The sequence below is a fragment of the Pelecanus crispus genome, chromosome 12 (assembly GCF_030463565.1).
Source record: "Pelecanus crispus isolate bPelCri1 chromosome 12, bPelCri1.pri, whole genome shotgun sequence".
NCBI lineage: Eukaryota > Metazoa > Chordata > Aves > Pelecaniformes > Pelecanidae > Pelecanus > Pelecanus crispus.
In genome coordinates, this window is record NC_134654.1 from 15,122,649 (window position 1) to 15,149,408 (window position 26,760).

The following is a 26,760-nucleotide window of genomic DNA, read 5'->3' on the forward strand; positions in this document are numbered from 1 at the left end:
CTGTTGTTGCCTGTAGCTCTGTAGTAAAGCACACTCAGACAGACACACGATATTTAGGGGGTTTTTTTGCTGCTGCTACAATTCTTAATAAATGAGCAAACGAAAAAAAAAGCAAGGGAAGAAGGCTGTTCCCACAGCTTGCCAAGGCTGAGCGAGGCTGCCGGAGCCCCAGCCAGAGCCTCCGCACAGAGCCGTGGCTTGCCCTGGACCCCTGCCTGCCTGCTGCTGTGGCCAGACAGATGGACAGGCAGCCACTGCCTGAACATGGGTGGGCGCTGGTCTGGGAGTGGGGCTGGTGTGACAGCAAGAGTGAGGCCATGTGCCCACCCCTGCTGGGGAAAGAAGGTGGCAAGGAGAGGACTGGGGACTTTGGGACTCTATGGTGCAGTGCAAAATACTTGCTGCCCCGTTGCAGCTGGGATATAGGTCTCCTGCCAGGCTCAGTGGGAACATCCTGCAGGGAGATCCCTGCTGACATGAGTGCTTGCTGCATTTGCAGCATATTTCCAGGGATCCCTTCTCTAAAAATGCAAAGTGTGGGACTGCCTTTGTACCCTGACAGAGGACTGAGATGTCACAAAAGCAAAATCCTCCTTCTCTGCCAGGCTCAATGACTCAGGTAAGACATGCTGAGCACAACCACAAGCATGTCTGCTTGGTTGCCTAGACTCCCTTCCCACAGGAAGGTCTGGACAAGTGTGGCAGAGTTGCCTGCTGGCACCAGAAGCTATATTCATGTACAAGCTTCTTCCCACTACAGGAATGGAAAAAAGTGCAAATGTAACATACAGGTAATGCAGCACCATCAGCTGCTTCTGAAGATGACCCTTGGTGGGCAGAGCAGCAGAGGATCGCCACGCTGTGTGAGCCACGTGCTCTCCTCTACCTGCTGCAGCTTCTGCCGCTCCTGGCAAGGACCAAGCTGGTTTGCATTAATCCTGGCAGCACGAAGTGCTCTCTGTAGAGCTGTTGTCCCCTCTCTGGAGGCTCCTGTACAGAGGCTCTGCTCCTTCTTCCAGCCTTCTGTCTCCTACATGCCACCTACCCAGGCCTGTAAAGTGAGCCGTCATTTCAACAGACCGGACAGTCCTTGGTAATGTGGATGCATCTTACCTCTGACATACCACCGCTGACATGGAAGAGTCTGTTCATGTTTACTTTCTAATTAGCAGCATACCTTTTAATATTTGAAAAACCTCAGTTTCTTGTCCTTGGAGATACTGCTCCCAGCCCTCTGCATGCTAAAGGGAGCTCAGATCTCATTTGCCCAGTTTATCTCTTTTTAATGAAACTCCACAGTACCAGCATTTCATCTGAGAAGAAGAATATTGAGGTCACCACATTTGTGCAGTGAAATTCATTTAGTGTTGGGATGGCCCATATACAAGAACAACACTTAAGGCAGCACGCTGCAGACAGTGGGAAGGGCTGCCAAGAAAAGGGATGACAAAGGCAGACCTCAAGAAAAGTGCAGGGAAACAATGCAGCTGAGCAGGTCCAGGACAGGGAGATTCATCAGTCAGAGGCGATCAGCTGCAGCCGGGACACACGCATGCAGCAAAGTGGAGTGGACAGAAACATAGACAGGAAGTATCAAGATGATATTCAGCTTGGAAAAAAAGCAAGTACAAGAAAACAGCCCAAAAAACAGCCAGTGGGAGGGAAATCCCTGGAAACAGTTACTGATGAATTTTAATTCTCCCCACCCAGTAACTGAACATCCTCAGAAGAACACAGCGAGTGTCACTGGATCACCTCCCCCCTGTTCTCTTTGCCCAGTCACTCCCCTGTCCCGCTAACACTGGTTTAGAAGAAATGAATAAACTGCCCATTTAAAAACTGCCACATTTACCTTCTAGACCCTCCATTCTCTTTGGACTTTACCAGAATTCAAGCCCCCAATGTCTATAAAGATGCATTTTTGCTTCACATTGGATTTGTTTATGCAGCAAAAAGGATGGAGGAAGTTCTTAGAAAAAAGGCCAATGTTAAAGTATGGTTATGCCAATGGTCAACCAGGACTTGGGTGATATGCGTAGGAAATTTAGAAGTTTTGCTAGGAGGTGGTAGTTGCTCCTGGCAGGACTTCCATGGGCCCTGGGAAGAGCAGGCCAGGTTATAAACTGCAATGTTGACACACCACCAGAGGTTCCCTTTCTTTCTCAAGCCCAGCTATTCTGTTGGTGAACTGCTAGTCAGTGACATGCACCACTGATGAAATATGTGACTACACTAGAACCCTTTGACATGGGATGAAACACAGAAGTACAGAATTCAGCACTGAATTCACCCCCAAATATCTTTATTTCTGTGCAGTTCACAACTTTTGCTGTTCCAAGAGAAGTAAGCTTCACCCTGAGGGTGCTATCTACAGAATGAGCAAGCACAGAAATTGCCTATTACCACAACAACAAAGTTTAAATATAATTTTGGCTTTGAGTTACTGCAACTATACAAAGGGAGACAGAGGCACCAAGCCTGTATGATTTAATTGCCATTACAGACAACGCTCATCGCAGAGCTGAGAAGTGAATGTACTCATTTGGAGGAAGGTTGGCCCCCTAATCCCTGGGACTATCCTGCAATGTGGATGCATTTCCAACATGGTCCAGACACTGCAACCTGCTCAAGATTCATCGTCAAGCCACATTGCCTCTCAAAGCAGATACAGAAAATCTATCTGCTTGGTTGTTCTACATCTAGCAAGTTAATCTTGTTTATGAAATTCAGCATTTCAATATACATCTTACCTCTTACAGCTGCAGTGAATTTTAATAATTATGGAAACATCAGAAGTCATTGGGACTGTGAACCCTTTGTGCCTGGTGCTATGCATGTAAAGAAAGGAACCTTTTAGATTGCTTTTAAATGAAAAATAAGCCGCCAGTTACTCTTACAGTACAGAAGTGTAGGCAGTAGATAAAATCAGCAGAAAAGCATTAACAGTAACAGGAAATGTTCAGTAACTGCAGTAGTATTAAGAGGAAGACCAAGTAAAGGAACCAGTTGCGGCTTTGCAGAGAGGGAATGCTACCCATGGTTGATCATGTTCAGTATCTTCAACAAGAAGTCATCTGTGAATAAAAAAGTCATCCAAGATCATGTGGCTGTCACAGTTAATACTAGCAACAAAGGGTTAAGACCTCAGCCTGCAATAGGGAAGGAATAAGTTGGAGAACACTGAGACTGATTAATTCATCCTAAGACTTTTGAAGAACTGGCTTATAAATCTCAGAGCCATTGCTAATCTTCTCTGAGATTTCATGGAAAATCAGGGAGGGAGAGTTCTGGCAACACAGAAAAGGCAAAACATAGTGCTTAGCTTGGAAAAATGGGAAAAGAAGGAGATGGAGTCATGGAATAGCCAGTTGAACTCCAGTTCCTAGAAAAATAATTGAATAAACTATTTAACAATTTTTAAGGACCCTGAGAAGACAACAAGGATATAATTAAAAGCCTACACCATTTTGTCATGGATAGATCTGTTGAACCAATCTGATCACCTGCATGTGATTGAACACAAGCGCCAAGGTGGACGTGGGGCTGTAGAGGTGTCAGCAGTGGCACACTCTCCTAGAGAGACAAACATCATACTGGGAAGCAAAACAAGAGAGCAGCCGGAGAGATATGGACCCGGTAAGACCTCAACTGGAGCTATGTTTCAAGTTTGGAGCTTCAGTCTTTAAGATATGAACAAACTGGCTAGTCCAGAAAAGAATAAAAACCAGAGAAAAAATAACCTGAAAGGAAAGAGTAAAAGTTGTTTAATACAGACCAGAAACGAGTGAGAGAGGAGTGTCTCAGATACGTCACAAAGCTGCTGAAAAGAAAAGAAGAATGGTTTACTTTCCCATCCACCAAAGGTGGGATAAAAATGAATTTAAATTGCAGGAAGGAAGGTTCAGGATGGAGGTGATAATGAAGCCATGGTATAGCTTGGACTTCCTTATGAAAAGACCAGATAACTGTGTATAAGAAATGATGTAGGTATTATCAAGCCTTTCTTGGAGCAGAGGAGTGACCCTATGACTATAGTATGAGATACACATATGTACCCTGGGCAGCTGTTTTCAAAGATCACACTATGCTGACATTCCCTGAGGTGGCTTGGAATAATGCATTTAATAAGAAAATGAAAATATTATTTAAAGTATTATATCATGTATTAAAAAGAAAACAAAATCTAATCTAAGAAAATACTATATAGAAAAGGTCAACACTTGGAGCTGAAAGTTAAGAATTGGGGTGGGGACTATGAAATCTTTCTGATGGCATTCACAATGCAATCTTGAATAACATCATCACAAATCATTTTCTTCCACAGGCCTCTGATGCTTGAGTTATGTGATTACTGAGAAACTGCTTAACTCTACTTCATTTCTGGCCTCTGGTGGGAAGTTTATTACAAGGGTAATGGACTTAGCTGTAAGACCAACAATTTAGACTGACAGCAACTGGAATAAGGCCCTGGAGACCACCATGATGTGAATTTTACCTCTCCTTTATCCTTATATTTAAGAACAAATACGAGTCATTTAACTACCACCAACCAAACCAGTAACATCTCCCTGCAGACACCCAAACCAGGCCATTTTCAAAGGGGTGTGGAAGGCCTAGGTTCAGTTTTATTCATCAATCATTTATCAGGTCAATCATGTTCCCCTTGCATTCAGACAATTCTCCGTCCATAAACCAAATGCAAGAGACTTTTCCAACCCAGTCTGAATCACCAAGCCAGACATGCTTCTGGACTGATCCAGCAGGACTTTAAAAACATTAGTAAAAAATGAATACGCTTGAAAAACAGAGACATTGTTTTTGAAAAGACATGGTAAAAACTCAGAGGTTGATGTGATCGCAGATCCAAGCCTGTGCTGTACTATTCAAAGGATTCTGGAGATCAGTACAAAGTACGTTGGGCAGAGTGGTCTCTGCCAAAGCCCTTAGGCACTGCAGCTCACACGTGCTTGCAACATCTGAGGGTTTCTGCAAGAGGCTGAAATATGGAGCTGCCTGTTTTCCCCTCCGGCCCAGCACCCCAGTGAAGGCGCCATCCTGCAGTCCTGCGCTCTCACATCACCCTGTTCTTCTCAGCATGTGGCACTACCTCTGGTCTCATGTATAATTACCTGGACGTCATTACCTCAAAGACGCACAAAGAAGTAATTCCTAGACTATAAACCCTCTCCACATGGACCGCTGTGAACTTTTGCATGTGAACCACAGCAGTATTTGCAGTTGAGGTATTCTGAAGCCTGTGACTGCAAAAAAACCTGAACCTAGGCAAAGCAAGAAAGTTCTGACGAGTCTGTGTGGAGTAATTGCTGGAGGTGACTTAGACATTAGACTTAGATGTACGATTTCAAGAAAAACGCAGCATTGAAGAAGCTGCCCAGGTGGTATGCAGCTGGAATTGATTCCACAGGAAGTTCCCTAAGCCTGTAATCTTGGATGTCGCAACCCAGGGGAGCCTGGTGTGCTGATTCTAAGAGGAACTGCCCCGGGGGTGGAGTGGTGTGGAGACATCACGGCCAAGCCCTGCAATAAGGGAACTCGGAGGGGCACCACGGCACTGATAAGCTGCATAAGTGATACCCTGAGTCAACAAACTGTCATGATGTTGACAAAATGCTGTCCTTTTGGCAAACTTTGCTCATTATAATATCATTATAATACCAAAACACACCTCCATCCCAAAACCTACCCGCCTCTAAGGTGAGACCACTCCTTACTGAGCCTGCGCTCTGAATTTTTCTTAGCCTATACCTTTGAAACGAAGCGAGAAAGTTTTACACCAATTGTAACAAAGTATGTATGACTAGAGTCCCTCAAGCTCCACCTGAAAAGTAAAAAATAGTATAAATTAGCCTGAGAGAGAGGGGATGTTAGGGAAGATACCATCGTGTACTACTCTGACCTCTGGGATCAGTCGACGGGATGAGCCTCTCTTCCCCCGCATCGGGACGTCTTTGGGTAAAAATCTAACACTTGGTTATACCAAGTGCCTCCCCGGGAAACTTAGAAACCTCTATAGAGTCGCTGTTATGTCTTTTGATGCATCTGTGTTATCCAAAGCTTTGGTATTTGCATGTGCCTTGCAGTCAGTGAATTTATCACCGGTAATCCAAGGAACCTGTGTGTCTGTTGCTTTAATAAATTGCTTTGATTTATTGGTCTAGCCGTGATAGTGGTCATTGAACGTGACCAGATGCCTTAAGTGTGGCCGTGATAGTTCATGCAGCAAGACTAGACAAAAGGTGCCTACGTTATTTGTGAATCCCTAATTGTGATAGTTCAGTGTACTGAACGCGACCGGACTTATAACGATAAATTGGGTACTTTCCAAAGCCTCTCCTGATGCAACAGTCTGCCAATTATATCCCACTGCTTTAGATGGGATTTTTAAAGACATGGGATTTTTAATTCATGTGTTGTGGTGAAAAAGGTAGAATTCTATTTTTAAGCTAGATGACGTAAAAATAAAAGGTCAGAAATTTACTGATAACAAGTTGCTACCCTGTGGAAAGCAGAAAAAACAGAGGACAATTACAGCACAACTTTCGGTACAGCTAATCCAGGAGTCAGGAAACACCCTCTTGAAAATATCCAAAAACCCAAGCTCCTGAGAGGTAACCTCTGTCAGGAGCTTGCCCTGCTCAGGGTACCTCACTGTCTGTACCACTTCCCTCCTGAAACTTCCCATGAAGTCCACAGGCCAACCGCTGTGTGACATCTGTGGGGCCACACCCAGCTGCCTGAATACTTGTGTGGCTCAGAGAGACATGGGAAAAGAAAGCATTTAGGTTCTAGGAAAATTGTTTTAATTCAAAACCAAGAGCCACTTTCTGGCTTGTAAAAACTGTATTTGCACCTTCCTGTTCTGCTGCAACAGCCCGGTTTATGGAGGAAGGAATCAGGAGCTCTAGCACAGCCTTGTATTTGCAGGCAGGTCCCACCTCCTCCTGGACACCAAACACCAGTCTTGGCCTCACGCCTAGGAAAGAAGCAGGACAACGCAGAACAGATGCTGAATTCAAACTACAGATTGAGAATAACACCCCCAGGCTCCTGCTCTCTTCAGTTAGCAATAGGAAGAACAGTTTGGCAAGACATGAAAACTACACTTCAGTGGAACTCCTTGTGGAGCTGTTTTGAGCACAGGGACATCTATATGCAGAGCTGTTCAATGGTCCTGCCTCCATTCAGCACTGCAGACTTCACCTGAGCAAACGAATGCAGATGCCCACAGCCGGGCCAGTCGGGCTGGTGCTCTCTGATAACCAGGGAGAAACAGAGGACCCAGCTTCTTCAGCCTGGACATCTGAAGAAGCATCGGGAGAGTTTGACTTCAGATGTACCTCTTCCTCAGTTGGCTATAAAGGAATCTGAGTGACTGTTTTGTCTCTCTAAAGTAAAGATGAACTTGTTCTTCGCTGTCTGCATGTTGAACTGAGAAGTTTCTGCTCCAGGACTGCTCGCTTGTCCACATTGGACCACCACAGCAGAAACAATCCTGGAAGCTTATGAGAAACCTGCCATCCCCCGGACTCCCTGTGCTTGCTCTCCTGCCCGCAGACTGCCCACAGGCAGCCTCCCCAGGGGCAGGAGGACACTCACTGCACAGCCTGGCAGCTAACGTGTTCCCTGAGGAACGGAGAAGTATGTGCTTGGGTCCACACAGAGTAAGTGGAAGCTGATGCCACATCTCCCACTTTCTGGGCTCGAGCTGCTTGCCTGCTCAGAAGGTTGGTGGTTAATGGCCTCCTGTCCTCCCAGCTTTTAACGAGACAGTGGACATCAGATGCATACAGCCCTCCTGAACAGCCCCACAACAGACACTGCAGCTGCCAGGAGGCGTTCTCACTCACACCACCCCCAGGACTCGGCCTTTCCCACTGGTGAGCTTTGGGCAGCTCCTGCTAAACATAAACCAACACTCAGTCCCCTTTGAAAACAGCAGCATCTCTCGTATTGTCTGTACAAAAGGGCTGGATGCCTGCCTCAGACAGTGGAGATAACCTGCTTGAGCAGAACACCTACATGTTAGTGACCAGGTGGAGGTGTGGCCCTGGTGCCATTTGTAACACCTTGCGATCTGTGTGCTCAGACTACTTCACCCCTTACCACCCCAGTCCCAGAGAGGCAAGGGACATGTTCAGCATCCCTGGAGACCTGGCTGCTGCAACCACAGGGTAAAATACCAGGGGAGGCATTGAGCTGCCTCACAGCAGGGTCTTGCTCCCGTCCCCACTCTCAACGTTCACTTTGAACAGGCTCTGATGCTCAGTGGCCCTGCAAGCTCACCCAGCAGAGAAGCCACCCCAGGAAAACAGGAAGTGGCCTGCTGCTGAGAGGTGGACCGGTTTGTGGAGGGAGGTTCAACAGGGTCATCACAGGACTTCTGCTAAATGCAGATGGGATTAAAGAGACAGGGGCGGATTGAAGGGGATGCTAGACCAGGTCAACTCTCCACCCTCGCCATAGGTCTTCACCTGTCATAGCCTAAATGTCCTTCACATTGCTCCAAATATTGCTGTGCCCGTTGCTGAACTGAGACAGCGAAAGCTTACAGACAACCCAGGATCAGCAGGATCTGTGTGCTTGTGACATCTGTATACATGCTGCCTTCCTGTGCAGCCCCCACAGACAAGAGTCTGTCTGCCCCAGTAGTGTCAGTAGTGCAGTGGTGCTCCTACCACAGCAGCTCTGTGTTGTCCATCCCAAGTTCCTGTAATTGACTGGATTAAGGGAGAAAAGTTGGTCTGATTATAGAAGGAATTTCCCTGGTGAACCCTGCACAGCTGCAGGATCTCACCATGTGAAGAAAAACAAAACCTGCTTTATTTTAGGGAAATCTGGGAGGTTATCCTGGGTTTGGCCTGACTCTAGTAGTTGTCTTCCACACTTAAATGTATTGAATCTGTGTCTAATTAATCATACGCTACTACCCCATGGCAACACAATATTATTGTTCTTCAGAATAATTTTAAAACTATAGAGAACTGCAATTTTGCTGTAAGTTGTGGTTGTTGTTCCTCAGACTGTGCTCCTGAAAGAGGAAATCTCTGGAGCTGAAAGCCGTTCTCTCAGCATGCTCTGAGCAAAAATAATGAATATGACATTTCATGATCTCCACTGAAAGACAAAAGTCTTTAGACAGGAAACACGGCTGAGATCAAAATTAGTGTTAGAGGAACAGCTTTCAGATCTGGCTTGCTCTTTTCTGGGGTGATATATTTAACTCCTTCTGAAGAAATCTTCATAACTGAAGAAATTGCCTTCCTACTTCTGAAGCTGAAGTCTAGCAGACAGAGGAGAACATGGGCCAACACTGAAGAATTTATAAATTTATATCTTTTATTTATTTATAAATAAATTTCTCACCTTGAGAATAAAATGTGGAAGCTGTCAAGGAAGACAACATCATAAATAAAGGAAAAACCTTGAAACAGAGGAAAAAATTGTGTCCTATGTTGTAATGATCAGTGATTCAATGCTACTCCTTGAAAATATTCTGATAAGCCGAGGCAGCTGCATGTTACATGACAGAGAAAATTGCTGTTCCCCGTGGAGCAGAACAAGACATCTTAGGTGTACAGGCTCTATCAGAGGCCAAGCTGTAACCTTTTAAAATAAACCTATTAAAATAAAAGTAAGTATTTTTAATGATTTTAGCTGTACTGCATTTCAAGCTGTAAGAAGCTGGAGGATGTCTGCTCTTCAAGATACATGCCAGCTGAACAAAGAGACAATGACAAACCATGACCTACAAACATTTGCTACATGCTGTCCCTGGCAGGCAGAATCATTCATGACAGTTATCTGTTGCATCCAAGCCAAACAGTCTTGACGATACTAATGCTGCATTTCTCCACAGGAGTACAAGTGTGCACCCCAGGCAGGCACCACCAAGAGGTGCTGGGAGCTGCACTGTAAAAATAAGCAATGCAAAAACCCACAAGGCCTCCATCACACAAAGCAAGGCAGAGGTCACCATACTTGTTATTTTCAAACAAAAGGACTAGGTGATGTGTGTGAGAGAGGATGAAGGTGCATGGCAGTTAAAGCACAAATCCTCTGAGATGAGAAAAAAACAGCAGAAGACTGCATAAGGCTCTCACTTGGTGGTGAGGAGAAAATATCCCATCCCAGCACAAGGAGGGAAAGGCCTGAGAACAGCAATTCAAATCAACCTCTCAGAAACACTTCTCTCCCATGGGGAGGGGAAAAAGGGCTTTCAAGCTCTCTTCCCTCTAACCACAGGCAAACAACAGATCCTCCAGCACTGAAAGCAAAAGCAAATTCCATACCACAGAAATGAACGTTGAGATTAGTTAGCTCCAGGGGCTGACACTGGGGCTGGAAACAGAGTGGAGTTCCTGAGCTGCTCTTCACTGGCTGCCCGCACAGATACCCTGACCCCAGCAGTGGCACCTGAGCTCCGGAGCAGTCTTACCCACAGAACACAGCAGGACAGGGAAGGGAGGAGGGGGCTCAGGCATGTGGCTCTTACAGCATTGCATAAATCAGGAAGACACACACAGAGCACTAACCAGTGCTAACACAGGAACTACAGGCATTCCTGCTTGCATATTTCTGATCCTAGAGTCACAAAAGAGCCATTTCGAGAGATCCACATCTTGTCCAGCAAAAAGCCACTCCATTTAGTGCAGCCAGCTTAATTCCCTGTGTTACAAAAATCACTGTCTTTCAGCTGTAAGTGCAGGGTCCAATTACTGCTGCTTTGCACAAGACCCAGTGCACGGCACTCAGCTGGTCCCCTCTGATCAGCCCTGCTCGTCAACACCAGGACCAGCACCTCCCCCTGTCCTGCCGAAATGCTGAAAGACTTAAGAACAAGCCTATTCATAGCTCAGAGCAAAGGACAAGACCCATTGGCTGCAGAGACTCTGAGCCTAATGCAAAGTCCACTGGGGTCAACTGAGAGAAAAATGGTGAAGCAGAAGAGTCCTTCCCAAGAAGAGGTCTGTGCAATCGAGGCTGTCACAGCAGCTGGCTACCGTCTCCTCCAGCCTGGCTCCTTGTGCAACCTATCTGCAGGCAAACCAGAAGCCTGCCAGCCCAGGAGTGCCAAGATGTGGGCAGCTTCCCATGTGACATCCATGCAGATGATAGAACGAGGTGATCTGTGTATCTGAAATTATGTGCATTTGGTTGCAAACTAGCAGCCTCTCAGCCCAGAAGATATGGGTGGAGCAGCTCTTGGCCTGGAGATGGGAGCCTAGGGAACACTGGGCCACGGTCATGGTCACAAGGGAGGTGGCAGTCCCCATACCCCCCAGATGAGACTGGAGAGGTCCTCCCTTGGATGCACAGAAGGAGTAGTGTATCGGTGCAAGCCTATAGGGCTGTGATATAAACAACTTGCTGGGCATCACTGGGTGGAGCTCTGTGATCAAGTTCTCTAACCTACTTGAGTGAAAAATGCAGCTGGAGTTCTAGCATTCAGTTCTGCTGATTCACACTAAGGGCAGCAGCCCTCAGCTTCTTTCCCCTTCAATGTGTTGCTTGGGGCTGGTGGTTCTGTGGGTACCCTGTCCATGGGGATCCAACATGGCCAGAAGACCTCCTGCCCTGCTTCATCAGAGAGTCCCACCTCTGAGATCTGGCAGGTCCCACCTCAAAACTGACAAGATGCCAAAGCAAGGAATCATTAATCAGTGATATGCTGGAGGATGCCCTGTTCTATCCTACCTCCTACAGTGATGAGGCAGGCAGCATCCTGCTTGGTGCACACTGGACAGCACAGAGCACCAGCCACAGTGATCACAATATGCTGCAAATAGTGATTTGCACCATCTCTCCTCCCTGCCACTTCCAGCACAGCCAGCAAGATGCACATCAGAAGAATTTGCCATGGTCCCACCTCTGAGCTGAATTAGAGCCCAGGATCACACCTCTGGCCAGCACTGAGAGAAAGCTTTGTCCCTCACCAAAGATCCATATTCAAACTTGGTAAACTGTGCTGGCCAAGAGCAGAGGAGGGAGCAGGAGTAAGTGAGTCCAGCAAACCCGGGGGCAATGCAGCTGAGATAGGAGCTGGGCACCGGGGCTTACTGAGTTTCATTTCAAAATTATTTTCCAAAAGGGACCACCAATAATTTAAGCATGATTTCTTTTTGGAAATACCTGAAGTATTATTCTTTATCCCATAACAGACTGAGGTTCAATTTCAGACTTCATTTGCTGCCAGTTGTCACTGTGATAATCAGCAGTTCACAGCACAATGAGACAAGTCATAGGCTCTCCTCTAAACCTTTCTATTGAGAGTGATTACTTGGCCTTGGGTAATGAATTAGTCCTATTATACAGCAGCTGGCAGAGGAGAAGCAAATCTGCTGCTCAGGCAGCTCATTACATGGGCAGGGCTGGAACTGCTCAGCCATGTGCTACACACACAACCCTCAGCAGGATTTTTAAACTGAATTCTGCAGACAGTACACACATTTCTCCGGGACTGCAAAATATACTACATTCATCAATCCAGTTTCTGGCTATTCCTTTCTGAGTTAAGCATTTGCCCACCCCTTGGAAATAAAATTCCTCTTCTGTGCAATTTCTGCATGGCACTTTGCCGTATCAGTATCAAATTAAAACTGTGTTAATTCTTCAGTCTCTGCCACCCCTTGCAAACTGTCACTCCAAATCTCCATTTTTCTCCTCCAGACTTCTCCATACTAATTATTCCTTCTCCCCCACTACCAAAAACATGCCAGCTCTTGATGCTGTCTCTTCTGCGACGAAGCATCACTTCTGCAGCAACTGAAACTGCTCATCATGCACTAGCTTGTCACTGTAGGTCTAGCTTTGTGGCTTTGTGGCACGTCACTCAAGGAGGAGCACATGGGCACACAGCAACTGTAGGGTTTTGTTTTGGAAACATGAATAAAGCACTAAATAAGTGAATTAGAAAGGATCAGGAAGACAAAGCAGGTCCAGCCAGCCAATTTTAAAGAACATTCTGAAAGTGCTTATAGATTACCAGAGGAAAAAAAAGCGGAATGACAGAATACACTCAATAGAAATGTTATAGCCATGATGGCATAAGCATATGTATTAGGTACTCTTGGGAGTGCTGATATCTTCTGTTAGACCAACTATCACCAGGATGCTTGTGAAAACATAAACTCCTTTCTGTGAAGACTTTCTGAAGAAAAAAAGCAGTCAAGGGGTAAGAAAAACACTGGGCAAAATAAAAAATTGATAAGCCAGAGAACAAGGAGCAGAAACAAAAAGAGTTAGTCTTCTTCAACTCAAAAGTCAACCACAAAGGCCTGATGATGCCACTCACTTCTCAAGCAATTCAAGAAGAATAAGTGTTGTAAATATGTGCAAGTTACACATAATTTTTTACGTGAGGCAAAATCCTGAAGAGCTTCAGTAAATCTTCAATGAACAGGTAACATCACAGCAAACAAATTATACTAGTGATAAATGCAATATATTACATCCATATGTAATATTGGAATATTGGAATATTGGAATCCAAGTAATAACTGGAATCCTACATGTATCTTTCATTCCTAAATGATGTCCACCAGCATAAAGATCCTTGCTCTTTCCCTCTGTCTTCCACAAAGGCTGGTCCTTTGGCAGCTTAGGGAGCTCTCAGGAGATGCTTCATTTTAACCCCTTCCATGCTCCCCATTCAGCTGCTGTATTTTTCTTCAACAGTCACAGGATTGCTTGACCATGCCTCTGAGAAGGCTAACAGAGGCCATGAGCAATGCTGAAATGCCAGAATGCACACTGCAGGTCCAGTAAGAGATCAGATTTAACTCTGAGCTAACAGATCTGCCTCTGAAAATTAAGGAAGATTTTAGAGGGGTTTCAAGTAAAAGATAGGGGCAAATATGGGAACATAAAATGAGCAGCTTGGGACTTTTAATTATGTTGTGATGTGCCTCTGTTCCCTCCTCACTCTCACACCTTTCTCTCTTTTACCCATTCCTGGTCTCACTGAGCGTGAGAGGGCATTTCAAAGACTAAGATTCAGTGCTAATGGGACAACCTGACAATTACAGGCTCCTTACCTAGCCCAGAGCGAGCTCCTGCTTTCTGTGTAACATGTGCCTTGCAGCATTGCCTCTGCTCTGGCAGCTCCACCAGCAATGCTGCCCAGCTCTGGATCTGGCATTGCAGCAGCAAGCAGCATCGCAGCTGTGCTGGGCAGACTGTCTGCAGCTTTCAAGTCAGCTGTGTGCCTGCCTTGCTTCAGAGCACTCTGTAGGACAGCCACAGAAAACTCACTCACATGCCTTCCTTATGGCCTGATCCATCCTATGATACAAACATCCCAGGTCTTCACAAGACATTTTATTTTTAATTACCTGTTACTGAGCTTTTTCTCATCCATGGAAAACTAACTGACAGGGCAGAAGAGAGAGGCACAGAACTGATCAATACAGGCACACAAAGTGATAGCAGATGAAACAGTTGATGTTGAAATTATTTTGTTCCTAGCATACACTCTGGAGAGTGCAGTAGCAGAGGTGCAGACGGCTATCGCAAGCTGCCACAGAGCTGGGAAAGCCCTAAGAGATCTGTTCATTAAACAAGCTTGGTGCTCAGACCAACACTGGAAGACCACAGTGATTTTGCTGCCAGCATCACAGTGGAAATATCTGTGGCTCAAGAACAGTCTGCACAGTCTACTCTTACCAACTATGAATGTAGGAAGAAGTGCCAGACAGATCTCAAACTATGTCAAAGAAAGATTTTCGAGCTTTGGGTCTGCACTTGTCTAGGGTTCAAAGATCAGTGACCGAAGTCAGCTGTCAGTCAGCCTAAATTCACTCCAAAGTGGTCCGTACCAACAACTGAGTACTGAGGGGACTGCTCACAAATGCTGAAAAAGGTCTATGTTAAAAGACACTGGCCTGTTCCACTGCTAGATGTGTTCTTCTACAAAATGCAGAGTGATAGCTCCAGAGTAGCCCGTGGCATCTCTCTCCTGGAATTTGCCAGCTAAAAAGCAAACCACAAGTGTGCTAAGCTAATACAAAAGCTAATATGGAAAACTGAATTACTAGTATGAGCAAAAAAACTTGCTCTGCTGTTACATACACCTGTAAAAGGAGTGCTTCCCAGGATGGTCACCACAGCGTGAACAGAGGAAGTACCACAGCAGGCAGAGTTAGTACCAGCAAGTCTATAGCCCATGGAGTAGAGCCTGCTCTACCCCTCAACCAAAGTGCATATTTGCTGGTATGGCAGGTATGTGATGGGCTCTTGCTGGCCCAGCCGTCTCCCATGCCTAACCCCCATGCTGCATAGGCTCAGCTTTTCTGCCTGCACTGCAGATACAGTGCAAATTTGTAGAGCTGATAGCCCAGGTTTCCTGCCACATACCAACCCTTTACATGAGCTCCTCTTAATAGGTAATGTTTTACACGGTGGGGTGACATAAAAAATCCCAACTACACTAAAGCATACTTACATTTTTCAAGACAAATACTTGTTGAAGCACTCTGTTCTTGAAAAACAGTGGCTGAACAAACTGTTGGCCTTGATTTTACGCTGCTCTGCACTCTAAGTGGATCATACCAATAAAAGGGAGTGTGACATGTAATTAAATACGGCCAATGACACTTTAAAGTGACATAAACTGATGACAGTGTACACAGCAGAGTGGAGACCATTAAGTCCATTATGCTTCTTTCAGATTTCCCCAGGTCCTCCTTCCCTGTCTGCAAATGCAGAGCCATGCAACAGTTACTGGAAATGTGCACAGCAGGAAGCAGCCATTGCAACACAGCGCAAGCCCTTGGGAGCCTTCCAGCAAATCTGTCATATGTGCATAGTAAACGAGGCACATGCCATAAGCGCTGGATTCTGAAAAAGCTGCACAGAAGAAATGCTCCCTGGAATGCCAGAAATCAAAGACAGAAACATTAGTGCCTTAAGTCAAATATTTCAAGACACAAGTTAGCAGTGCTGCCTGACTGCCACAGTCAGCCGGCTGGCTCCCTGTGCTCTGCCGATGGTGTGAACAGGATGAATACATGCAACATGAGAAATACCACTCTTGCTACCCTCAGTTGTAGCACGGCCACAGCAAAAACAACTGCAACAGTCCCAAATATTTCAAAACACAGTTACTATCTGCAATGCTGCAGCACCACATACTTGCTCCTGTGGCACTTCTCCAAAATAGAAGAATGTCCTATCTTTGGGATTGCACTTGGTGTCAGTAGTCAGTGAAATGAAAACAAGTCCTGAGTGCATACTCAGACATTTAAGATTCTGGTAACACAGAACCAGGCTGCATTACTGACAATAATGTGCTCGATGGGGCATAAGCAACCATGGAGGACAAGGAATCATGGAAAATAAAACGAAGGTTTAATCTGGTTATTTAAATGACCAGTTAATTCTAGCATCCCAGAGTCCTGAGGGAATTGGCTGATGTAGTTGCCAAGCCACTCTCCATGATATTTGAAAAGTCATGGCAGTCAGGTGATGTCCCTGGGGACCAGAAGAAGGTGAATATGTTGTGCCCATTTTTCAAAAAGGGAAGAAAGAAGTACCCTGGGAACTCCTGACCTGTAAGCCTCACCTCTGTGCCTGGGAAGATCATGGAACAGATCCTCCTAGAAACTATGCTAAAACACATGGAAGACAGGGAGGTGATTTGAGACAGTCAGAATGGCTTCACCAAGGGCAAGTCCTGCCTGACCAACCTAGTGGCTTTCTATGAAGGAATGACTGCATCAGTGGACAAGGGAAAAGCAATGGATGTCATCTATCTGGACTTCTGTAAAGCCTTCAACACAGTCCCCCACAACATCCTTCTCTCTAAATTGGGGAGATATGGATTTGATGGGTGGACTGTTTGGTGGATAAGGAATTGGCTAGATGGTCATATCTAGAGGGTCGTGGTCAATGGCTTGATGTCCACATGGAGACTGGTGACCAGTGGAGTCCCTTAGGGGTCCGAACTGGGACCAGTGCTGTTTAATATCTTCATCAATGACATAGACAGTGGGATCGAGTGCACCCTCAGCAAGTTTGCAGGCAACACCAAGCTGAGTGGTGCAGTTGATATGCCAGAAAGACGAGATGTCATCCAAAGGGACCTGGACAAGCTGGAGAGGTGGGCCTGTGTGAACCTCATGAGGTTCAACAAGGCCAAGTGCAAGGTCTTGCACCTGGGACGGGGCAACCCCTAGTATCAGTACAGGTTGGGGGATGAAGGGAATGAGAGCAGCCCTGCGGAGAAGGACTTGGGGATACTGGTGGATGAAAGGCTGGACATGAGCCAACAATGTGCGCTTGCAGCCCAGAAAGCCAACCATATCCTGGGCTGCATCAAAGAAAGCGTGGCCAGCAGGTTGAGGCAGGTGATTCTGCCCCTCTACTCTGCTCTGGTGAGACCTCATCTGGAGTACTGTGTCCAGCTGTGGATCCCTCAGCACAAGAAGGACATGGAACTGCTGGAGTGGGTCCAGAGGAGGGCCACAAAAATGATCCAAGGGCTGGAGCCCCTCTTACGAGGACAGGCTGAGAGAGTTGGGGTTGTTCAGCCTGGAGAAGAGAAGGCTGCGGGGAGACCTTTCAGTACTTAAAGGGGGCCTATGGGAAAGATGGGGACAATGTTTTTAGCAAGGCCTGTTGTGACAGGACAGGGAGTAATGGTTTTAAACTAAAGGAGGGTAGATTGAGACTGGGTATAAGGAAGAAATTTTTTACAATGAGGGTGGTGAAGCACTGGAACAGGTTTCCCAGAGCGGTAGTGGAGGCCCCATCCCTAGGAACATTCAAGGTCACGTTGGATGGGTCTCTGAGCAACATGATCTAGTTAAAGATGTCCCTGCTCAGTGCAGGGGGGTTGCGCTAGATGATCTCTAAAGGTCCCTCCCAACCCAAAGCATTCTATGATTCTATGGTCATTTATTATCACACAGGTAAAGTGAAATATGTAGAGAAAACCAAACCACACCAAATCTGCCAGAATCTTCTGGTCTTGGTTTCAGAGTTATATTTTCCAGTTTGGACACCAAAATAAAGCAGTGTTTTAGAAAATACTGAGTATCTGCCATCTTCTCATTATTCTTGCTGTGTTTTTTTAAACTACACTCAGTATAAAGTAGCATGTAATACATTCAGCACATGTTGTTTGCAGTGCAACACTCAAGACATTGAAGGTGCTTTTTAGCACCCAAGTTGGAAAGTGAGACTAGAGTACCCCATGCCTTCCACTGCAGAAATCACTCCTATGTTTGTCTATAGGATGCATGCCCCATTCAGAACACAGAATGGATGGGGAATTCTTTAGGGAACTAAGTGATCTTCAAGTGAGTCTTTAAATGATCCACATTTTTCATCTTCGCTGTATATCCACCCTTAACGTGCAGATGCATGGCAACTCATTTAATCTTTAAGGCAGACATCTCCAGGGAGACTCTTTTTAGACTCTCTTTGTAATCCATGGACAGAAAGAGATCCTTCCAGATTAAGCCTCCCATGACATCTTTTCATCTTTCAGCTAAGGATAAAGAAAAACTTCTTCAAAAATTCTGTTCTGTGCAATTTTCTGCAAGGCCACTGATGTGATTGTTCTCACCTGCTACAGGTGCAGCATCCATAAGCCCAGCTTCTGCAACACCCCAACTTGTACAGAGGACAGAAAAGCTCATAAAAAATGCCACACACATCAGTAAAACCCTTCCTTTTACAAATTTTGGGTATTCATGGTACTATTAAGTTTTTAAATTCTATCTATAACTTCAACAGTCCAAGACAATTATCACCAGATGCACAATAGATGTCATCTTGTAGCATCAGAAGCTGAACATGTACAGGTTTCCTAAGCACAATGCCATGTTCAGTCCCTAGCTGCTTAAAAACCACAAAAGGATTCAGCATCCACAGCCTTATCACACTGGGTTAAAGCCCAGATTCCTCTCTCATCACACAAGACTGCATAATTGGAGCATTTCTTGTTCCACGGAGCATCCTTAGAAAAAAACAGTGGTAGCAGCCGCATTTGTACCCAAGATCATCACAGATCCCCTCAGTCCTTGTTGCTCTCCATAACTTTTTATGTTGAGCTGATTTTTGAGTGGGGAGATGGAGAAATGGGAGAATGTGAGATCACAAACTCCAAGGATGTACAAAAGCCTGCTAAGAAAGCAAAATACCACTGCTGCATGCAGGAGGTACTGACACCACATACAAAGAGCCCAGGCCTCAGGTACTCACAGCCAGCCAGGTACCTTCCATACACAACCTTATTCTTTGTACGGTCATCAGGAAAAGTTCTGTTGCAATAAGTACCAACATCTCCTCTCTTCCAAGTGTATCGTCCACATTATATAGCTCCCATGGTAGCAGAGAGCAGTTCCAGCAGCTGCTTGTGCCAGTCCTTGCTGTGGCAGCACACAGCACAGCTGTCACGTTATAGCACTGGCTACAGTAATGCTCATTTCTAGGACTGGATAGAAATCTTCTGACAAAATGGTTTGGGGTTTGTCTTTGCCAAAATACACTCCATCACTAACATGAAGAAAGAGAAATATACACCATATTTTTTTTCTCTCTAAAAATAGGGTTTTCATCACAATACTGTTACACATAAACATTCAGAAGTTGAATTCTGTCATGAAATGGAATTCTCCTTGTTAATCAGCTGGCAGGTTCTAGTTTCTCATTAAGCACACTGTCTCCTTGGATCGTATCAGCTTACAACAAGGTACAGCTTGGCACAGAAATCCTCTACACATTCCCTGCTATTACAAAATAAATTAGAGGCATTATAATTTCTATGAATTCCTTTCATCCTTTTTCTCTGTGACTACCCGGGCACAAAGAATGAAGCAGTTCATGCTATTCCATGCCTCTTGCAGCTGAATGTACCAAAATCTCCAGGCTCAACTGTTTGCACATTTCAGTGTTCATGTGGCAGATGTCACAGGTTGGGTTAGGTGAGATGTTACCCCCCAAATATTACACAGCAGTGGGAGTAATGTATAATACTGTCTGATGCCTGCATATGCACCATACATCAGGGAGAAGCGCACGATTCTTTCCTTCCAAAGTGCCTCACAGTTCCAGTAAATCAAGCTGTGAAAGTGCAGACAAGATGATTGGCAGGTCTCAGTCCTACTCAGTCCAGCTCACCCAGTCAGATTTCAGAACCACCTCCATCCATGCTGGAAGCACACACTGTGCCTCATACAAAGACTTACATCTGTGGGACGACTGAAGCTATAAAAAGTGCTGACAATTTTCAGCAAATTTGCATATGTTGCTACTGCTGCTGCTTATGTAAGTGGTTTCTAGCTAACCACAAATACAAAAAGCAATGCCCAAAATAGAATTTAAAACAAACCTTTTGCAAATGTGACTGAATGACACATCTCCCCACCCCTCTGAAAATCACTTCTCTAGAAAAGGCAGACACAACAGCCAGTGTTTCCCCAGAGGGTCCTGTGCAAAAGCGCCTCCTGGAGTACATACCCCAGAGGTCTAACACCACCTCACCTTCTTGACATCTATGCTGTCCTGCACCAATAAAGCTTGTGACAAAGGGGGACACACCTGAGACTTGTCCTAGGTTGTTCTCAGGTCTGGAGCTGTACAGATCTTTCTACACACATCATCATCCCAAGCATCTCTGATGCAGGTGGAGTGAGGAGGCAGTCAGCCTCTGGGTAGAAAACATTTTGTTGCCTTCAGCTGTTAAGAAATCCCTCACTGTATCACACACCACATTCCAACTGCTCTATACCTGTGTTCACTGTGGCAGTGCTGGCTTGAAGGACTGCTCATTGCCTGTATCTACACAGATTCCTCTTTGCACCAGGCTGGGAAGGACAATTGCTTCACCTGGGACTGCAACAGTCTGGTACAGAGGATCCCTGCATGACTCTGCTCAAATGGGCAAAAGGTCAGGCAAAAATATAAAAGTATGCATAAGGGTCCTCTGACCTTCTGAAATGGTCAGAAGATGTAGTTGCTAGTCCCTGACTTTCAGGTCTCATGGCTGACAGCTATAAATCACCAAAGGAGGGATGAAGGTTGAAGCTTATGGTGTATGTACTCAAAGGGATATGGATCACAAGCAACAACATCCCTTCTTCCCCAAGCTCCTGAGTTTGCACAAGAGTGTTGCTTGCTTACAGGTCAAGCTCAGTCAAAGCAAAACCATATGAATTTGGCAGCACTCTTCTGGATTCCTCTGGTGTCAATGGATTCCTATGTTCAGGAAATATTGGTGGGGGGTTGTTTCTCCATTAACCTACTATCTGCAAGAGCACAACAGTGTAAGAAACAGTACTTGGCTTCCCAGCACAAGGAAGACAAGGACATACTGGAGAGAGTCCAGCAATGGGCCACAATGATGATTAAGGGATTGAAGCATCTGTCATACAAGAAAAGACTGAAAGAACTGGGACTGTTTAGCATCAAGACAAGAAGCCTTGAGAGGGATGTTATCAATGTGTATAAAAATCGGGGGGGGGGGGGGGGTGTGACAGTAAAAAAAGCAGAGACAGACTGTTCTCAATGATACCCAGTGAAAGGATGAGACACAATGGGCACAAATTAAAACACAGGAAATCCCTTTTAAACATAACAAAAAACTGTGAGGGTAGTCAAACACTGGAACAGATTTCCCAGAAAGGTTGTGGAGTCTCCATGCTTGCACATATTCAAAACCTGACCAGACATGGCCAAGGAGGCTGGAGTAGCTGATCCAGAGGTCCCTTCTAACTCAGCAATTCTGTGAACAAGACCACAGCAGCCTCCTCCACTGCTGCCAACCAGCCAGACCTCGAGGAACCCATCTGAAACCCCATCACAGAGCTAATACACTCCCTTGCTCACTTTGCTCTCTGCTTTTGATAGTGTTTCGGTTTATGCTACCCCTTTTGCTCTATGACAACTGTATCCTCTCCAGAGCTCACAGAAACATCTTGTTTCTGGCTTATCCCTATCACACACTCCTCCAGTCCTCCTTCAGCTCTCATTGTTTCCATTATTGCCATGAGCAGGAACCTCCAGCCATCATTGTTTTCTTCTAACCCACCACGGTGGGCTTGCAGGAACCAAAGGGTGCCAAACATCTTTACCTCTTTACCTCCCTGTGTCTCTCTTGCCCCACATACTATAGCTTTGGTGCTTTCCTTGATATTCTGTGATGAATTAATTGAAAACACATTTTTCCTAGCAAAAGAACTCAGGAGGCAAAGGCAGCAGCCCCTCAGGAATGCCCCGCTCTAGCACAGGAGTTTGTTTCCCACAAGCAACCTTCATGGTTTTCTCAGTGCTGTCCACCTTCACATTTGCCATTAAAACCAGTTCTGGTCAACCACCAAGCCATGGATACCTATTTTTCTTTGCAAGAGCCAAGAGTTACCACTCAGTGTGAGTGCACATGAGGAGGAAGAGCCTGCCCTACCCTCAGCTCCTGGATAAGCCAACTAGAGCCACGTAGCAGCATGCAGATGATCAGCACTGGCAGCTCCACAGTCGGGCTGCCTGTGAAGAGATGCAGGTGCTGTTGGTGCTACACGGTTCCTCCCAAGTCAGAGATAGCATCAGGAACAGTCATTTCTCCTCTTTCATCCAGCAGGAACCAGCATGCTGCAGACTGGCTGCTATACTAACCACTCAAGGGAGCAGACTCCCCTCTCAGCTGCTGTCCTTCATACCTTTCTCGCTTCCATCTTTCAGCTCAGGACCAAAACTCAGTGCAGACTTTAGAGCAGCACTGTCAGAGGAGATTTCAGTGTTGGTAAACATGAAGTCGTATGAATGAGAAAATCCAGCCTGCCTGTCTATACACAGTGGCAGGCTTAAAGTTACAAAGGATTCAGAAGGCGGCCATCTCCTTTTGGTAGCACCCAGCCACCTCACAGGCTTTGCTGTGAGAAGTAAGGGTGTGTGCCATGCAGGGCAAACGCTGCCAGCCCTGGCATGCCTTAGACAATGCCACAAGCCACGTTCATTCACTGCTGTGGCAGAAAATGCAGCCAGCTGTCCTTTGGGACAATGAGTTACAGAGCGCCAGAAAGAGGAGCACAGGTGTCTGCTGGAGTGATCTGGGCATGGGAAAGTGAGGGCAGGACAGAGAGTGGGAATAAATAACATCTTCCTCTTTCAACAACAGCGTGTGGTTAAGTTCAGCTCAGAACATAACACTAACCCTTATCGAAAGCTGCAGGGCCAGGGCCACCCAAAGCCAACTAAGTGCTGGTTGGTACTGAAAGGAGAATCATGTTCATGGCCCCATCTGGCTACGCATTGTCATCACCTCCCTGACACCAGCTCCACTGTCAATGTGGTTGGACAGGGGCTTGGATCAGAGAGCAGAGAAGGAGAGTATTTCTATCGTGGTGTCTTTCAGTTAGATCAGGTCCCTGAGCAAGCTAGCTGCATACCTGCACACAAGGGAAAGACTACCTGCAGAGACACAGATCTGTCGTCTTCTCACACATCTACTCCACTGTAATGTTTTCCAAGTACCTGTGGTCCCATAGATTTGGTTAATTAGCTCTTATTTGACATATTTATGAACTCTGGCTTGTAGTCCTTATTAGGCACTCTGGATAAAAGGAAAGCCTGCCAGAGTGAACATCACTCAGCACCTGCCGTCTTTCTAACCTTCTTTCTGAAGGTTTGCTCAAGAGAAAGGAAGCTGGGCTGTGTGGACAGTTGGTCTGCAGCAAAGTTTTAGTGCTACATGAGCCAAGGGTCAGAAGGGCACATCTGTGGGTCTGCAGGCACTGATCTGAGCACAGTGCAACTTGGTCAGACTTAAGTAGGAAAATAGGAGTTTCCAAGAGGGATATGATAGGAAAGCAAAGTTACTGTGTACACAGAACTGATTTCCTACTGCCTTTGAGTAGAGTTTGTCTCAGCTCGTGATACATTTTGCCTCAATTCCTAAATTCCTGGTTAGATGTGAAAATATTTAGCAATTTGTGAAACCACAAACATTCACATATCTCAGTAAATGATCTTGTAGGTGGCAAAAGACAAACAAAAGGACTCCCACATTCTTAAACTAACAAAAAAATCCCAAGTGCTTCAGTGGCACAAAAAAGTCCCTGGCCTCAGTCTTGTAGCACTGAGAGGGGAAATTTTGCTTCTACTTTCCTGTCTTTCCAGGTAAGAATAAGAAACAGAAACTCAATGGAAATATCCAAGATTTTTTAATTCATTTGGACTAGAGAAACCAAAAGGCAATGCCAGATCTATAGGCAAAATGTCCTTTTGCACAGAACCTTTTGCTCACAGGACATTGCTCTTGCATGCATCTTGTGGGCCCAGTTCTGCTCAGGGCTGTGCTTCCTGTCACTCTGGATTCCCCAAAGGGTGTGCATGGAAAACCTGGGGTCGTAGTGCCTGCCTTGCATGTAAGCAAAGCAGGCTCTCTGATTCCTGTCCTGGTTTCGGCTGGGATAGAGTTAATTTTCTTCCTAGTAGCTGGCATAGTGCTGTGTTTTGGGTTTAGTAGAAGAATGCTGATAACACGCTGATGTTTTTAGTTGTTGCTAAGTACTGCTTATGCTAGTCAAGGACTTTTCAGCTTCCCATGCTCTGCCATGCACACAAGAAACTGGGAAGGGGCACAGCCAGGGTAGTTAATCCAAACTGACCAAAGGGCTATTCCATACCATATGACATCATGCTCAGTATAGAAACTGGGGGGGGTTGGCCGGGGAGCAGCAATCGCTGCTCGAGAACTGTCTGGGTATCGGTTGGCAGGTGGTGAGCAATCGCATTGTGCATCACTTGCTTTGTATATTGTTATTATTATTATCATTATTATATTGTTATTATTATTTTTTACCTTATTTCAATTATTAAACTGTTCTTATCTCAACCCAGGAGTGGTTTTTTTCACTCTTACTCCTCCAATTGTCTCTCCCATCCCATCGGGGTAAGGGGAGTGAGCGAGCAGCTGCGTGGTGCTTAGTTGCTGGCTGGGGCTAAACCACAACAGTCCTCCTTAGAAACCTGGAGGACAAATGGAGGCTGACCTGAGAAATGTTGTGCTGCTAACCACTTCAGCCCAGTCACCGCATGGACACTGCTTCAGGAGACCATTTCCATACCCACATCCTAGGTTAAGTTCCAAATGAAAACAGGACATGGTCAGTGAGGGAAGGACTGATGGGCTTACGACAGGTTCTTGCTTTGGTGCACAAGGTGTTTCAGATTTCACTTTCAGAAATGCAGAGGTTGTGAAAGCACTCTTCGTGGTCGTATATTTTGCGCTCTCATTGTGTCTTGTTTGCATAGGAGAGAAAGTAATAAACAAGTTCAGACATGAGCATGTCTGAGGTGGGAATACAACTGTTGCCCTAGCTGTCAGGGTCCTGAAAACAACTGAAGCTAACAGAGCTTCTCGGCATCCTGATGCAAAGTCCAAGACCTTTGAGTCTGGGCAACCGACTAACTCTGCTAGGGCCCTCTGGGGCAATGCCACACATACAGCAGCAAGGTATCCACCCAGCTGGGGAACTGTTGCAACAAAAGGGACGTATCTGAATTACATCTTCCACAACATAAAGCCAAGAGATGTTCACCGAAAGGAAATCAGAGGGAGAAGGAAGGGGAGAGGGAGAGAGAGAGGAGGGATAGGAACTTGCCCAGCATCTGTCCCACATGGAGCTGTATCACCTCAGCCACTGACTTTTGCTGCTGTTTAGTAATTGTGAAAACACAAGTATCCAGAGGAGCCTGCAACTCGCCATGGACCCTGAACCCTTCCACTCCATGGATATGACTGAAGGTACTAAAGGCTTTGGCTGCCGGAGCGGAGCCGTGCAGGCTGCTCCTTCTCCGAGTGCTGCATGCTCCTACCAGCACCCAGCACATTCCAGTCCTGGGGCGGCCGGGGCACCTGCCCTGCCCTCGGCGCAGGGCAGAGCGATGTCGAGGTGGCTCCCCGACAGCAATGCCGGTGTGCAGCCTCGCGTTCCCCCTCAGCACTGCTGGCATCCCCCTGACAGCAGAGCTGGCGGCTGGGGCACCCGGCCAGCGGGACAACCCCGAGTCGTACCCGGCGAGGCGAGCGCGGGGCGCTCTGGGACGGCTCCTTCTCCCGGCCCGGCACGGCCCGGCCCGGCACGGCCGCCGAGCGGCTCCCGCCCGCTGCCTCCCGCCCGGCTCGCCCGCGCCGCTCCCGCCGCCCGCTCGGCGCGGCCCCGGCCCCGCTCCTACCTCCAGGAGCTGTACGTAACTGGCCGGGAACCAGCCGCGCAGCCCGTCCTCCTTCTGCCCTTCCCACCAGCCGCCGTCCGGCACCTGCAGCACCGTGATCAGCTCCCCGGCGGCGAAGCGGAGCCCCTGCCGGTGCCGCTCTCCGGAGAAGGGGTAGAGCGTCTGGCAGCGCGAGCCCGACATCCTGCCGGGGACGCCGCCGCGCTCCGCCCGCAGCCGCGCCGGCGTCGGCCGCCGCTCCGCGCCCGCCCGCGGCGCCGCTGCCCGCCCTGCGGCGCGCAGGGCTGCGGGAGGGCCCGCGCTTGGCCGCGCCCCTCGCCCGCCCCGCTCCGCTCCCGGGGCACGGCGGGCGCCGAGCGTAGTCGGCAGCGGGAACGGGTCAGCCCCGCGCCGGGCGCCCACGGGCACCGTCGGCTCGGGGCGGGGTGGGGGAGAGGCGGGACAGGGAGAGAGGAGGGGGCGGGGGAGGGAGAAGAGGGGGAAGGGGAGGCAGAGAGGAGAGGCCACTCGGGTGCGTAGCCCGCTCCTCGCGTGTGACAGTCTTGGCGGGGCAGCGTGTGCGTG

At 46.9% G+C, this 26,760-nt stretch overlaps 1 protein-coding gene across 1 annotated transcript in view; it reads right to left on the minus strand.

Moving 5' to 3' along the window:
* Window positions 1–26,379, minus strand: part of GAS7 (growth arrest specific 7) — a 106,581-nt gene extending 80,202 nt beyond the window's left edge. The window contains exon 1 of the mRNA XM_075719790.1: window positions 26,197–26,379. Within this exon, the coding sequence (XP_075575905.1) occupies window positions 26,197–26,379 (183 nt within the window). The remainder of the gene's footprint in view (window positions 1–26,196) is intronic.
* Window positions 26,380–26,760: the final 381 nt, after the last annotated feature.